We start from the raw sequence: 11738 nt of genomic DNA, 5'->3' as shown, positions 1-11738 counted from the left end.
GTCTACCCTTTTGATTCCGTGTAGATAAAGTTCAGAAAAGTTCATGCTTGTCTTTCTTTACTCGCATGAGTGAGAGAGTGAAGTTGAGTCAATGTCCGTTTTGTTTCCAGAGCATCCCAAAGAAAGCATGAGCACAAGTCTTTCCTCTAGTGTAGCCCGATGTTAACTGAATTAGGCTAATGGACAGCGCATGTTTGGCCTCCCTAGATCAGATGCTTCATGTAGCGTGACCGCTCTGTGCGATTCCTCTTCATATCACTCTGTTTGCAGTCCACACTATAGGCCAACATGTTTCCCCTTTATCTTCAGTCACGGTGAGTAGATTTATTTACCATTTTTGGATAAGATCCAAATGTGTGCTGGCGTTTTTTGAGAGAGCAAAGTTGTTGTCAAAGATGAGATTAGGTCATTGGGAAATGTCAATGCTGGGTGCTCTGCAAGTCACATTCATTAGGTTCACCAGTGTCTAGGGGAAACAAGGGGTGAACAGCAGTATAAAGTCAACTCATGTATCAAAATAGTATCCTCATGTGTTAGACCATATTGGCCGGTGTGGGAGTTAGACCATTAGAAAAATGAAAAATGTGAAACAAATTGAAACGTTGTGCTTAAGAGACCACTGTGTAATCAATTTCTCTGATTATGTACAGGTCACTTTATTAATTTGCTGTGTGTGTGTGTGTGTGTGGTAGGGCTTTGGATGAAATGTAGTGAGAGTGAAAGAGATAGAAAGAGGTCAGATAGGTGTAATGGTTACCTATTTATACAAAGAAATATTTTTTGATCGTGACAAAGGATTCAGGACCCATTATGGCTTTTGTTTTACTTGGTGAACTTAATATGAAAATCAAACATTAAAGTATTTATTTATAAGTGGTACATATTCTACATTCAACCACATTAAGTGCTTCCAGACTTTCACACTTGCACATAGGAATCTATCTATCTTGTAAGACATCCCACTTTAAAGAGCAGCCCTTAAAAAAATGATTTGCTTTAAGAGCAATCGTTGTGCAAAACTGTTCAATTCTGTTTGTATGGTGAGAGAGACTGAGAAACTATCAGTGGGAAAAGGGTTCAGCTCTCAATGTTTCTATTTTCCATTTTGAGCTGCTACAAAATCTCCATTCAACTTTTCCGCCAACTATATTCAGTCCAAAGGTAAGCCTTTGGGGGGAGCTAGTAGACCTACAAAAGAGCTTCATAAGTAAAAGAGAGCTGTCAGTCTGCGGGATAGAGTTATTTCTAAGCATTTAACTAAGTGGATGAACTAAAAGAAATGTTAAGAAAGGTAGGCTACTTATACATTCAGTCGAAGTTTGTCAGATTGCTTGGTTATTATGCTTCTTTTGTAATAAACATAAAAAAGTGCATAGTTCCATGGTAACACATTTAACGCCGGCCTAGGTCTAATTATTAAGTTAATTATTTGCAAGACACGAACTGTATTATGTCGTACTTTAAAAAAAATAGCTTCACATTCAATTAACTCACTCTCCCTGATTTTTTTAACGTTATTTCCTAGGCGTTTGTAGAAATTAGGCAGTTTAGAGTTCGAGGAGAAAATAGAGACATAGGCTAATAAACACATTTTGAGCGGCTTAGCACTTCTGTCCTGACTACAAATCTACAGGACGCCACATACATTTCTTATCCCTCGACGTCGAGGTGTAGGTGCTTCCTGCCTAACCAATCAGCTGATAGACCCATGACAGGTTGGTTCTCTGCGCCTGCGCACTCTTACACTTGAAGCAGAACGAAGATGGCAGCGTCCTGAGTTTCTGACTGAGGGTAGCGCAGTTGATCAGCCACAGCATCGATTTGGGAAAACAAAACACAAGCAACAAAGCACATTGGAGGGTGGGGGGTTGAGGGACGGAACACATTTGCTTCTGAAACCGATCGTCCAGGTAAAATTGCATTCTGGCTTCAACTGTCTTCTTTGCATTATAGCCTACCTCCATTTGAAATTCCTCGACTGGTTGCAATGAATCCAGCCAGCTAGCATAGGCAACTAGCTAGTATCAACGATTAGCCTCCCTTTCAGACAGTCATCCGTTAGCTATACATACCAAGATAGTACGTAACATAATTCGTACTTGTAAAATGTCGTCTAAACGGCCAATACAGAGCATTTCTGTGTTAAATCATTGTTACGTTTCCCTTGGAGCTTGTCACTGCTTATTAAGACTTTTTTTTTCCAAAGTTGTGCCGCCCGCTTGATGAACCTATCTAGATAGCCTAAGTAACGCTACCAAACCTAGCCTGCTATTGAGAGAGCTAAAATGGATGGCTAGTCGCCGTATCAAACTGGGTGTGATCAAAGTAATGTTAATCGGCGTTAAGTCTGGTATTCTGTTTGTGTTACAACAGTGCACTCATTTTGAGGTGGGCGTTAATTTGCTAGCTAACAGTTAAGCTAGCTAACGGTAACATTACATAGAAGTAGCTAGGAAGAATCAGGGTGCGTTTTAGCTACTTATGTTGTTTATCGAGTTTGCACGTTTCAATTGTGCCTTGTCAGCGTCCTTCTTGTTCAATCTGGATACTGTTATCTTAATATTGGTTTAAATAAGCTAACTGTTAGCTATTTGTTTGCACGAAGAACACTGTACGTCAGCAACCATCATTTGCTTGCTGGAAGCAGCTTTGCTGTTATCGGGAGGCGGTGTTACTAATGAAGTTGGTGACAGCAGGCGACAGCGCCCTCTTAATATGATGTGTTGCTTGCTACCGCGTTAGCTTTAATAAAAGTGTAACTTCGGTTAATGTAAATAAGTCCATTTTCATTTCCACAAAATAAAAGTATAGCCTGCGCTACATGCCCTCGCCTCTCTGGTTCGCAGTACTCATGCAGGAATCGTGCAAACCAACTTTTTTGTTTTGTGAATTGAGGTGGTCAATTCTTTATTGGAGTCATGTGCATCTCGTGCAGAGGCAGTGGCTGTTCAAAGTTGACTGCAAATAGGATGCTTCATATTTAAATCGTCATGGAAATGGCTGAATTAGGCAGCTACAGCTTACTTGGGATTTTGCCTTGTGTGGTCGAAGGAAAACTAAAAAAAAAAAAAATCTAGTATATGTCTTTGTTTTCAGAGAGTATTTTTTCAGTTAACCATTTCATTTCATGACAGATACCCTTAATTGCAATTTTAGGACTGGTTGTGTTTGTCTAGGTTTACAAGCTTTTTAATGTGCTGCTTACCTTCGTCCCACCTTAGAGGCATGATGCCATCACATGACTCCACAGCTGGCTATGTTGAAGCAAAACTGTGAATGCGTTGATGTGTCTTTTCTGTTTCTACTCACTCAGGGTTTCTCATTCAACACACTCACATTCAGAATAGTACTTAGAGCTGCTCACTTTTGATAAAAAGCCATAAATGCTATGACTGTTAGTCCTGCATGTCTGTTCAACCGGGTTACATAAGACCCCTTTGCCTGGCTTGACAAGATCAAGATATCCTTAGAAAAAGACCGAATAGAGTGAGTTCATTAACAGTATATCATATTGTATACAGTATATCATGCATACATGTTTATTACAAGGTCTGAGAAAGTGTCAGTGTTTTTTAATTAGATATTTTAAAACTAGTTATACTATTTTTGTTTGTCTTGTTATTTTGTGATAACATGGTAATGAGCAAGCAACAAATATGTCAAACACTTTGATCAGATTATATGCTATATTGGATGTCTGAGTGATTGAGAACTGGCATTGTTTGAACATTTTTATTTTTCATAGGTGGTCCTGCTCACATTTCAGACCAAGGAAAACACCTTTTGTTGTGATAGGTCCTATGGTCTGAATATTAAACACATTGCCTTACCGTTTGTAAACACACAGGGACACTTAAAAAGACCCCAGACAGACGCAGGGTAGTAGTGCAAGTAGTGAACACTGACATTCTTGAATTCACACGTTTTCTTCTCTTCTCCTTCTAGAATGCATTTGTAGCTAGCAGCTATGATTATCCATTGCTACTCTCATAACAAAATGGAAGTTTCATGTCCCAAGCCTAAACTGTACAGTGGCTTTTGTGCAGGTGTTTGCCTACTTGTTATATGTTTGGCATGTCAAGATGCTGCTAACTCTATCCTGAAATGGATGGGTACGTAGATTTGGATAGAAATGTGAGATAAATGAAGATGAGATAACAGAAACATGTCATGACCTGCCATCTTGTAGGCTGACATGTCTAGTGCACATCGCCTGCGAAGGAGGGAGGGTTCCAGCCTAATTGGAGAAGCAAAGAGAGATCAACTCTGAATCCTGGCCTGTCAGAGAGGCCCTGTAGAGTCAGCTGTTATTGATCCACGCAAAGAGCTCAGAGAGCCAATTACATCTTGGAACGGTTGCGGCTGCTCCTATCTCTCTCTCCCTCTCTCTCTGACACATACACTTCATTGTTAACGCCCTTTTCTCTTTTTGACCCTTCTGTCTCCCTCCACGTTGGTCCCCTTCACTTCACGGTTTCACTCTGTTTTTTCCTTTACTCCGTCTCTCATGTTCTCTCTTGGCCTTTACTGTCCTGAGCTCCATAATGAGGTAGAGCGCCTTGGTCTCTGTGGCATTGCAATGAGTGATGTGCCCATTACAGTATACCCTATTTTGTGCTGAGAGTCTCCCCCTCCTCCACAGCGAGACTGTCATTTACCCATTCAGTAATTCACCCCAGACCAGAACCGTGTCGGTGAACGACCTTAGTTGACCGTATCTAATCTCAGGTTAGTTGAGGAGCAAACCTGGCAACCGTAAAAGCATTCCATTGTTACATCTTTTGCATTCAGCCCCCATCTCCTTGATTTCACTTGAGCCGCCAACACACATCTGAGATCAAGGTTGACCGGAGAACAGGGCCTCACTGTAAGAATTTCTAAAAGAAACATGCATTCAGATTATTGACATCAAACATTGGCAAATAGTTGATGTCCCAAGGCATTTGTCCTCCCCCTGAAAGTGTCATTCCCCATTGGGCTTAGAGCCTGAGCAGTAGTACTACAGCCAGGTAATGTAGTGGGCAGGGGCTCCCATCTGCTGGTGTGCTGGCAGAGGAAGGAAGAGTGCAGACAGGCTTTTCCAGCGGTGCTGCAGAATGCTGACGAAGCCTCAGCCTCAGCCTCGTGCATGCACACAGCTCCTGTCAGATTATCACCCCTCCGAGACCAAAAAGTGTTACGCCTTGGCCTCAACTCTTCCCTCTTTTATTCTTTTTTTTTTTTGTCCTCCCCTCTTGCTCTGGAATTCACATGCCCTCTGTTGCTCTGCTGTTGTTTCTCTCCTTTCTTCCTCTCCATCCATCTCATTCCTGTTTTCACTCACAGTTTCGTTTGCTCTCTGTCCCGCCTAGTCTTTTTTTCATGATGATGTCACCCCACACTCCCTGTATCTCTTTCGTTTTGGGCTTCTTCTTGCCTTTTACTTTTTTTTTTTTTCTCATGTCGGTGGTGCAATGTTTCGATTTGACTTGGGTGAAGCAGAGTTTGGGGCGAGAGCTCCCTTGCACACAAATCAAACTGAAATCTCTCAAAAGCCTTTAAACTCTGCGGTCACGTGCAGCCGTTTCTCCTCAGCAGAGAATTGTTCACTTTGAGTTTCCATTCTTTCTTCATGGCACAGTGCCATAGTGGATCTCAGCCAAAGTGCCTGTCTCATGGGTGAGATTTACCCCGAAACACGGGCCGAGGTTTGGAAAGCGACACAGTCAAACAGCAGGGCTTTTCACTTCACAACACTGAGGCATAGGAGGTAGCTCAAAACTCCCAACCATGAAGCAGCCTTTGGGTTATCAGTCTCTGGTATTGAAGAAGATGAAATGGTAATTATGATCCTGATGCAACAGATTGCGTTCCTCCACCTACAGGCGTCCGCAACACTGCACATGGAGCGGTGATGCTTCAGAAAGGGATAATGAGATCAGTCGATTTGATGTGAATGGCGGATGGTCCGATTTTGCAGTGGGGAAATAATCCTTCTCCACTTTACTCCACTTCTCGTTGATGTTTGTTTACTCCTGCCACCTGGCGCGTTCGGTTGCATTGTCTCTTGCGCCCGGTCTGAGGGAAAGGGCGTTGCGGGCACAGTGTGAAATGTGTCTTGAGTGTGTGAGGTACGCTTGCAGCGTTTATTTTTGGGTTTTGTGAGTTGAGAAGGGAGGTTGGTGAGGTCAGGAGGAGACTGCATAGGGTCCGGCCAGCGCTACCTCTTGATGAACCCAGCTGGCCATCCCGCTCATTGTCTGTTTGGCCACATTCTTGCTGAGTTTGGCTTTCGTGGAGAGCAGGCACTCCAAGCAAGCGGTGTGCTTGGTCAAAATAATTCAATGAGCTCCCTCACATGCCGAGGAATGTCTGGGCATGTTACTGTCGCCAGGCAATTTGAGTTTTACGACTAACTTGACCTAATTGAGTTTCGGTGGGGTGGAGTGGACAGTATGTCTTAATTGATGGCGATCTGTCGGTAGAAATTTTTTCCCATCTATGAGACTTGTCAAAAAGTATAGTCAATCGGCGTTGATGAGCACATCCAGTGTTCAGAATTCACTGTAAGCCCTAATGTCATGTATTCAGTTATGTTAAACAACTTAACGTGTATTACGAGTTTAATGCATCGTTTTATTTACGCGGTCAAGAGTGCCCATGTGATCAGTGGAGGCGGCTTCTTTTGCTTTCTCTTTTTTCTTGCTGAGTCAGAATTTGTAATGTCAGTTTTGAATGTCCAGGAAGTGTCTCGTATTTCATGTCATCTTACTGCGTGTTCTTGTCCTCTGCTCCCAGGCCGTGCCAAAAGATGAACGTCCTCAAAGATAACAAAGACCTGGCCTGTTTCTATACCACCAAGCACTCCTGGAGGGGGAAGTAAGTGAACCCAACCTCACCCTCTCTCTCTCTCTCTCTCGCTCTCCCTCTTTCTCTCTCCTCTCTCTTTGTCTTTCTCTCTCTCTCTCTCTCTTTCTCTCTCTCCCCTGTCTCTGTCTTTCTCTCTCCCCTCTCTTTGTCTTTCTCTCTCTCTCCCTCTTTCTCTCTCCCCTCTCTGTCTTTCTCTCTGTCTTTCTCTCTCTCTCCCTCTCTCTCTCCCCTCTCTCTGTCTTTCTGTCTCCCCTCTCTCTGTCTTTCTCTCTCCCCTCTCTCTGTCTTTCTCTCTGTCTCCCTCTTTCTCTCTCCCCTCTCTTTGTCTTTCCCTCTTTCTCCCTCTTTCTCTCTCCCCTCTCTTTGTCTTTCTCTGTTCTCACACCCTTTTGTGTCCTGCAGAGTGCTGTTATAGAGTTTCTTGTGGTGGAGTGGTTGCTCTTTATCAGTCAACATCCTGACCCCACAGTCAGTTATTCTCTGAATGTCACACATTTCCCTGTATGTCCTTATCCTCACATGAGCCTCAAACAGAAACTCAAAGGTGGCTTAACATTGTTGTTGGATTTGAATGGATTAGAAATGATAAAATATACGCTTTCAGTTGTAGGTGTACTTTGTAGGTTTACTGTGTTTTAAAATGAACATTTATCATTTAATTAAACAAATTAAAAGACATACCCGGCGTGAGAATCTCGCTTGTCTGTTGTTTTGTTTCATGTGCTTTTCAAAAAACCCACCCATGTGGTCTGGCTTGTGTGGAGGGCCGGTCATGTGACTGCTGACTGGCTGCGATGCAGCTCGGGTGCCACTTGAGCGGTCGCTGAACTTGGTAACTTAGCAGCTCTGATGATGGACAGCTCTGCTAGGGACAGAGGAAGACGGACTGCGGGCGGCCTGGCTGTGATGCTGACGGCTCTACAATGAGTCAGGGGTTTCAGCGCAGTAGGGGAAGAGCACACAGAAGGTAAAGGAGGAGGAGGAGGAGGAGGAGAAGAAGAGCAGCGCAGCAGGGGGTGTGGGAGGGGTGACAGACGAGGGAAGAGGCCCCCCAGTCCCCTGGATGCACTCCGAGGGGGTAGGGGGTGCTGAGAGGCGAAATGCCGGCGGCCATTGTTGTGTCTCTTGGACACGGACCACCGCCAAACTGGGCCAGAATGAGGCCCTTCCTCCATGCAGACTCCTTTAAAAGGCCTGCTAGTGGGAAATACAACTCTGGTTTTATCATCCCAGTAATCTCACTGATCTCAGCCTGACCCACATCTCACGCATCCCCCGTCCAATGCTCTGCCCTTGGCCACACTCAGACAGGAGCTTATTTTGAACAGAGAAGCATGAGGCATCCGAGCTCTTCATGAACCCTGACGATGCTGTCAAGCTGCATGAAAATTCACTTCCTGCCTCCCCAGGAGTCTGGAGGGATAGCCGATTCAGTATTAGTTGGGGACCAGTGAAAGTGTTGGACTTCAGCCATGGCCCCAAGGCTCCTTCATTGGAGAAACGACTATTTCCACTGCCTGGCCAATAGGCAGGTCAAAGGTCACTGATTCAGATCCTTATGGTGCTGTGTAACATTGGCCTTCACTGTTCTGGCCTCCACCTGGGGTGAAATATTCTGCTAAATTACTCTCTCTCGCTCTCTCTCTACACCCTTGCCCTTTCTCCCTTGTCTTTCTCCTACTTCCTGTAGCGAGGCGGCCTCCTGTGCCTCAGCGTCCGCTTGTTGTAATTACTGAGCCTCAGATGTAGGCCAGCTTTGATTTGGCTCAGACCCGCTTGCGTCCCTCTTGCCTCTTCTCCTGCTAGATGTCTCTCTCCTCTTGTGATTTACATTTGAGCAGTACTGAAGGCTTCTCCTGCTAGATGTGTCTCTCCTCTTGTGATTACATTTGAGCAGTACTGAAGGGAGGAACGAGTGTTCAAATCAGGAATCCACCGTGTTGGCCCACATTTTTCTTTTCGCTTTATCAAATTTTGTTTATATTTACCTTTGTTTCTCTTTTGATAGAGTTCAGGTGCGGTGTGGGCCAAAGATAACACCAGCGTTGTTTTACACACACACACACACACACACATCGAGGGTCTCCTCTCCAAGGGCATGCCTGAGAGGGTAGGAAAGAGAGTTAAGTCTCATGATGTAAGAGGATTGCTGTTTGGGTGAATGGGTTCCCACACAGACGAGCCAAGCTTCTGAATAGCAGAAGTGGCTCAGTAGGTCTGTGAATGTGTGTGCCATTGAGTCAGTAGATGGGGAATCTGTGAATGTGTGTGCGTTTGAGTCAGTAGGTGGGGAATCTGTGAACGTGTGTGCCTTTGAGTCAGTGCTGTGTTTGGTCTGTACTGCAGCCTGCACTGGTTGACCTCAGAGCTCAGATTGACCATAGAAAGAGCCGTCAAAGAAATCTGTGTTCCTTCTTTGGGCAAGGAATCCACACTCCACACTTGCTCGAGAAGGGGTCAGTGTGAATCCACACTCCACACAGGCTCGAGAAGGGGTCAGTGTGAATCCACACTCCACACAGGCTCGAGAAGGGGTCAGTGTGAATCCACACTCCACACAGGCTCGAGAAGGGATCAGTGTTATACACTGCTGTTCCTGAAATGTGTGTGTTCCCCGTGTCTTGTCAAAATAAGAGGAAGGGAAGTAGACTGACGGAGTTGTGGGGCACATGAGCCAGAAGATGTTTGTTTTGTGACTCCATGAATCACTGTGCAACATCACACCAGAATTCCCTCATGAGCCCTTTTAGGGGAGACCATAACGTACGGGGACCATCTGACTGTAATTTGATTGGTCTGTTCTGCTGTTTCCTTATTGGATGAAGGTAGCTGGAGGACTCAGTGTGGTTTAACACATGCAATGCCAGATTAGCAGACACTGTCACCACCTGCAGCAGTGGAACCTTCCTGTGGTTTTGAAACAAATTTTCCATTTGCGAGCTTCTTTTATATATGTGTGAGTGTGTGTGTGTGTGTGTGTTTCAAAGTTTGTGTGCCTGCACGTACGTGTGTGTGTGTGTGTGTGTGTGTGTGTGTCAAAGTGCGTGTGCACGCATGTGTGTGTGTCAGAAAGTGTGTGTGTGTGTGTGTTTTGTGTGTGTGTATGTATGTGTCAGATAGTGCGTGTGTGTTTCTGGTGTGTGTTTATGTATTGCAGTTGTCTGTGTGAACCCATTTAGAGGTGTGTGTGTGTGTGTGTGTGTGTGTGTGTGTGTGTGTGTGTGTGTGTGTGTGTGTGTGTGTGTGTGTGTGACTGATAATCATAGAAGGAGAGTGTGCGGAGAGCGAGGTGGAAGGTTTGCTGGGGGGCTTGAGAGACATCATCTCTCCGCTCCTCTCCTCTCCACAGTGAGCCTCTCGCACACAGGAAGTTACTCAACCCTCAGCTCTTTGTGAGAAAACAGAGTAAAGGAATCAAAAGCCGACTGCGTGGGTCTCAAAAGAAAAGCAATACAGAATTGGCCAGAACAACCAAACCAACATGCAACGGTCCCTACATCACAAAGCCTAGAGAAATGAGCCACGCGCCCAAATGCACTTTTATTTCCCCGTGCGAGTGTCACTAGTTGCCAGTCTGTGCTATGCACTATGGCTTTGTTATACGGCCGCAGTGTGTTCTCCCATAAAGGCTGTTTATTGACCAGTGCAGATCTGCCAGGCTCTTCTGTGTCCTGGAGCTGTCCTGCTTCACCACGGGCGTGTGTGTGTGTGTGCGTGTGTGTGTGCGTGCGCACATGAGCCGTCCTGCTCCACCACGGGCTTGTGTGTGACTCGAGCCCTCTGAGAAACAGGCAGGAATTGTGCTGAGAATAGTTAATGAAGAAGCTGATTCAGACTGTGCGTGTGTATTTGTGCACATGAGTGTGCGTGTGTACGTTGTGTGTGTATATGAGCATGTGTATGTCCTATGTGTTGGAGTATGTGCTATGGACATGTGTGTGCCTCTGCTGTCTGTCCGTCTCCTCCATGTTTTGAAAGGGTGCATTCATACGTGTGTGCATGTGTTGTGATTCATTATTTGCATGTACGGAAGTAGAGGATCTTTGTGTTGCGCAATGCTTTGGCGTCTGAATGTTTGAATACTTGCTTTATGTGATTTCATTTTTTTTCTTCGTAAATGCACAATTTGTGTTTGGTAGATAACATCGGAAGTCGAGCTATTTTTATATTCTCAGGAAGACAGGGTATCACATTTCCTTGGAGGGCAAGTGAAAGTGAATGCTGTTTTGTTGAAACTATTACTGTGCTTAAGGATGTGTCTCCATGATATATTGTCAGTAAGAGAATCTTGAATGCTGATTCAAGGCAGAAATATAAGCAGGAGACATACAGGGGTTTTCTGTCTCTCTGTCATTCATGCTCTCACACTCTGTAGTAGTTAGGGGTGGGACATGCCATAGAGATGATGAGACCATACTATCACAAGATTTTGGCCAGGATGCAGTATTATTGCCATTCTTCACATTTAGGTCAAAACATGCATTTATAACTCAGTAATCTTACTGATTACTGATACTGCATGGCAGACTTTTCCAGTTTGGTCATTGGTCAGTTGGGTCATTATTTGAAATTTGTTGGTCTGAGGTTGTTGTGATGAAGCAATGCATCTGGCAAGTGTCTTGTCCTTGTTGGGCTATAGTTTGTGTGAGCGTCTTGCTTCTTGTGCAACCCAAATCTAGTATGCTATTAGGAAGCCAAAGGGAGTTATATGCTTTTTGTGAACTTTCCTCACCAGGCCTCAACAACAAGCCTGGTTATTGTGGCGTGGATCAATATGCAAGATCTCTACTCAGTTCTGTTTACGTGCACACTCGTGGTCAGGACCTGTCTGCTTTGATGGGACAAGTCTGTTTGGTTCAAGAACTTGTGATCCGTGTCGATTGCTGCGC

At 44.7% G+C, this 11738-nt stretch overlaps 1 protein-coding gene across 10 annotated transcripts in view; it reads left to right on the top strand.

Annotated features, from left to right (window-relative positions):
- Positions 1-1717: 1717 nt before the first annotated feature.
- LOC105911989 (dnaJ homolog subfamily C member 13) overlaps positions 1718-11738 on the top strand; it is a 54108-nt gene continuing 44087 nt past the window's right edge. For 6 of the 10 annotated variants that reach the window (XM_042710202.1, XM_031583841.2, XM_042710199.1 and 3 more), the window contains exons 1-2: positions 3631-5819; positions 6778-6858. In XM_042710202.1, coding sequence (XP_042566136.1) covers positions 5770-5819; positions 6778-6858 — 131 coding nt within the window. In that variant the 5' untranslated portion in view covers positions 3631-5769. Of the gene's footprint in view, positions 1911-1934; positions 3487-3630; positions 5820-6777; positions 6859-7586; positions 7817-11738 lie in introns of those variants that run through there. The other 4 variants (XM_042710203.1, XM_042710204.1, XM_042710200.1 and 1 more) reach the window with 4 other exon arrangements.

The sequence above is a fragment of the Clupea harengus genome, chromosome 17 (assembly GCF_900700415.2).
Source record: "Clupea harengus chromosome 17, Ch_v2.0.2, whole genome shotgun sequence".
Classification (NCBI taxonomy): Eukaryota; Metazoa; Chordata; class Actinopteri; order Clupeiformes; family Clupeidae; genus Clupea; species Clupea harengus.
Note: the sequence above shows the minus strand (reverse complement) of the source record. Positions and strands in the feature narration are given on the sequence as shown.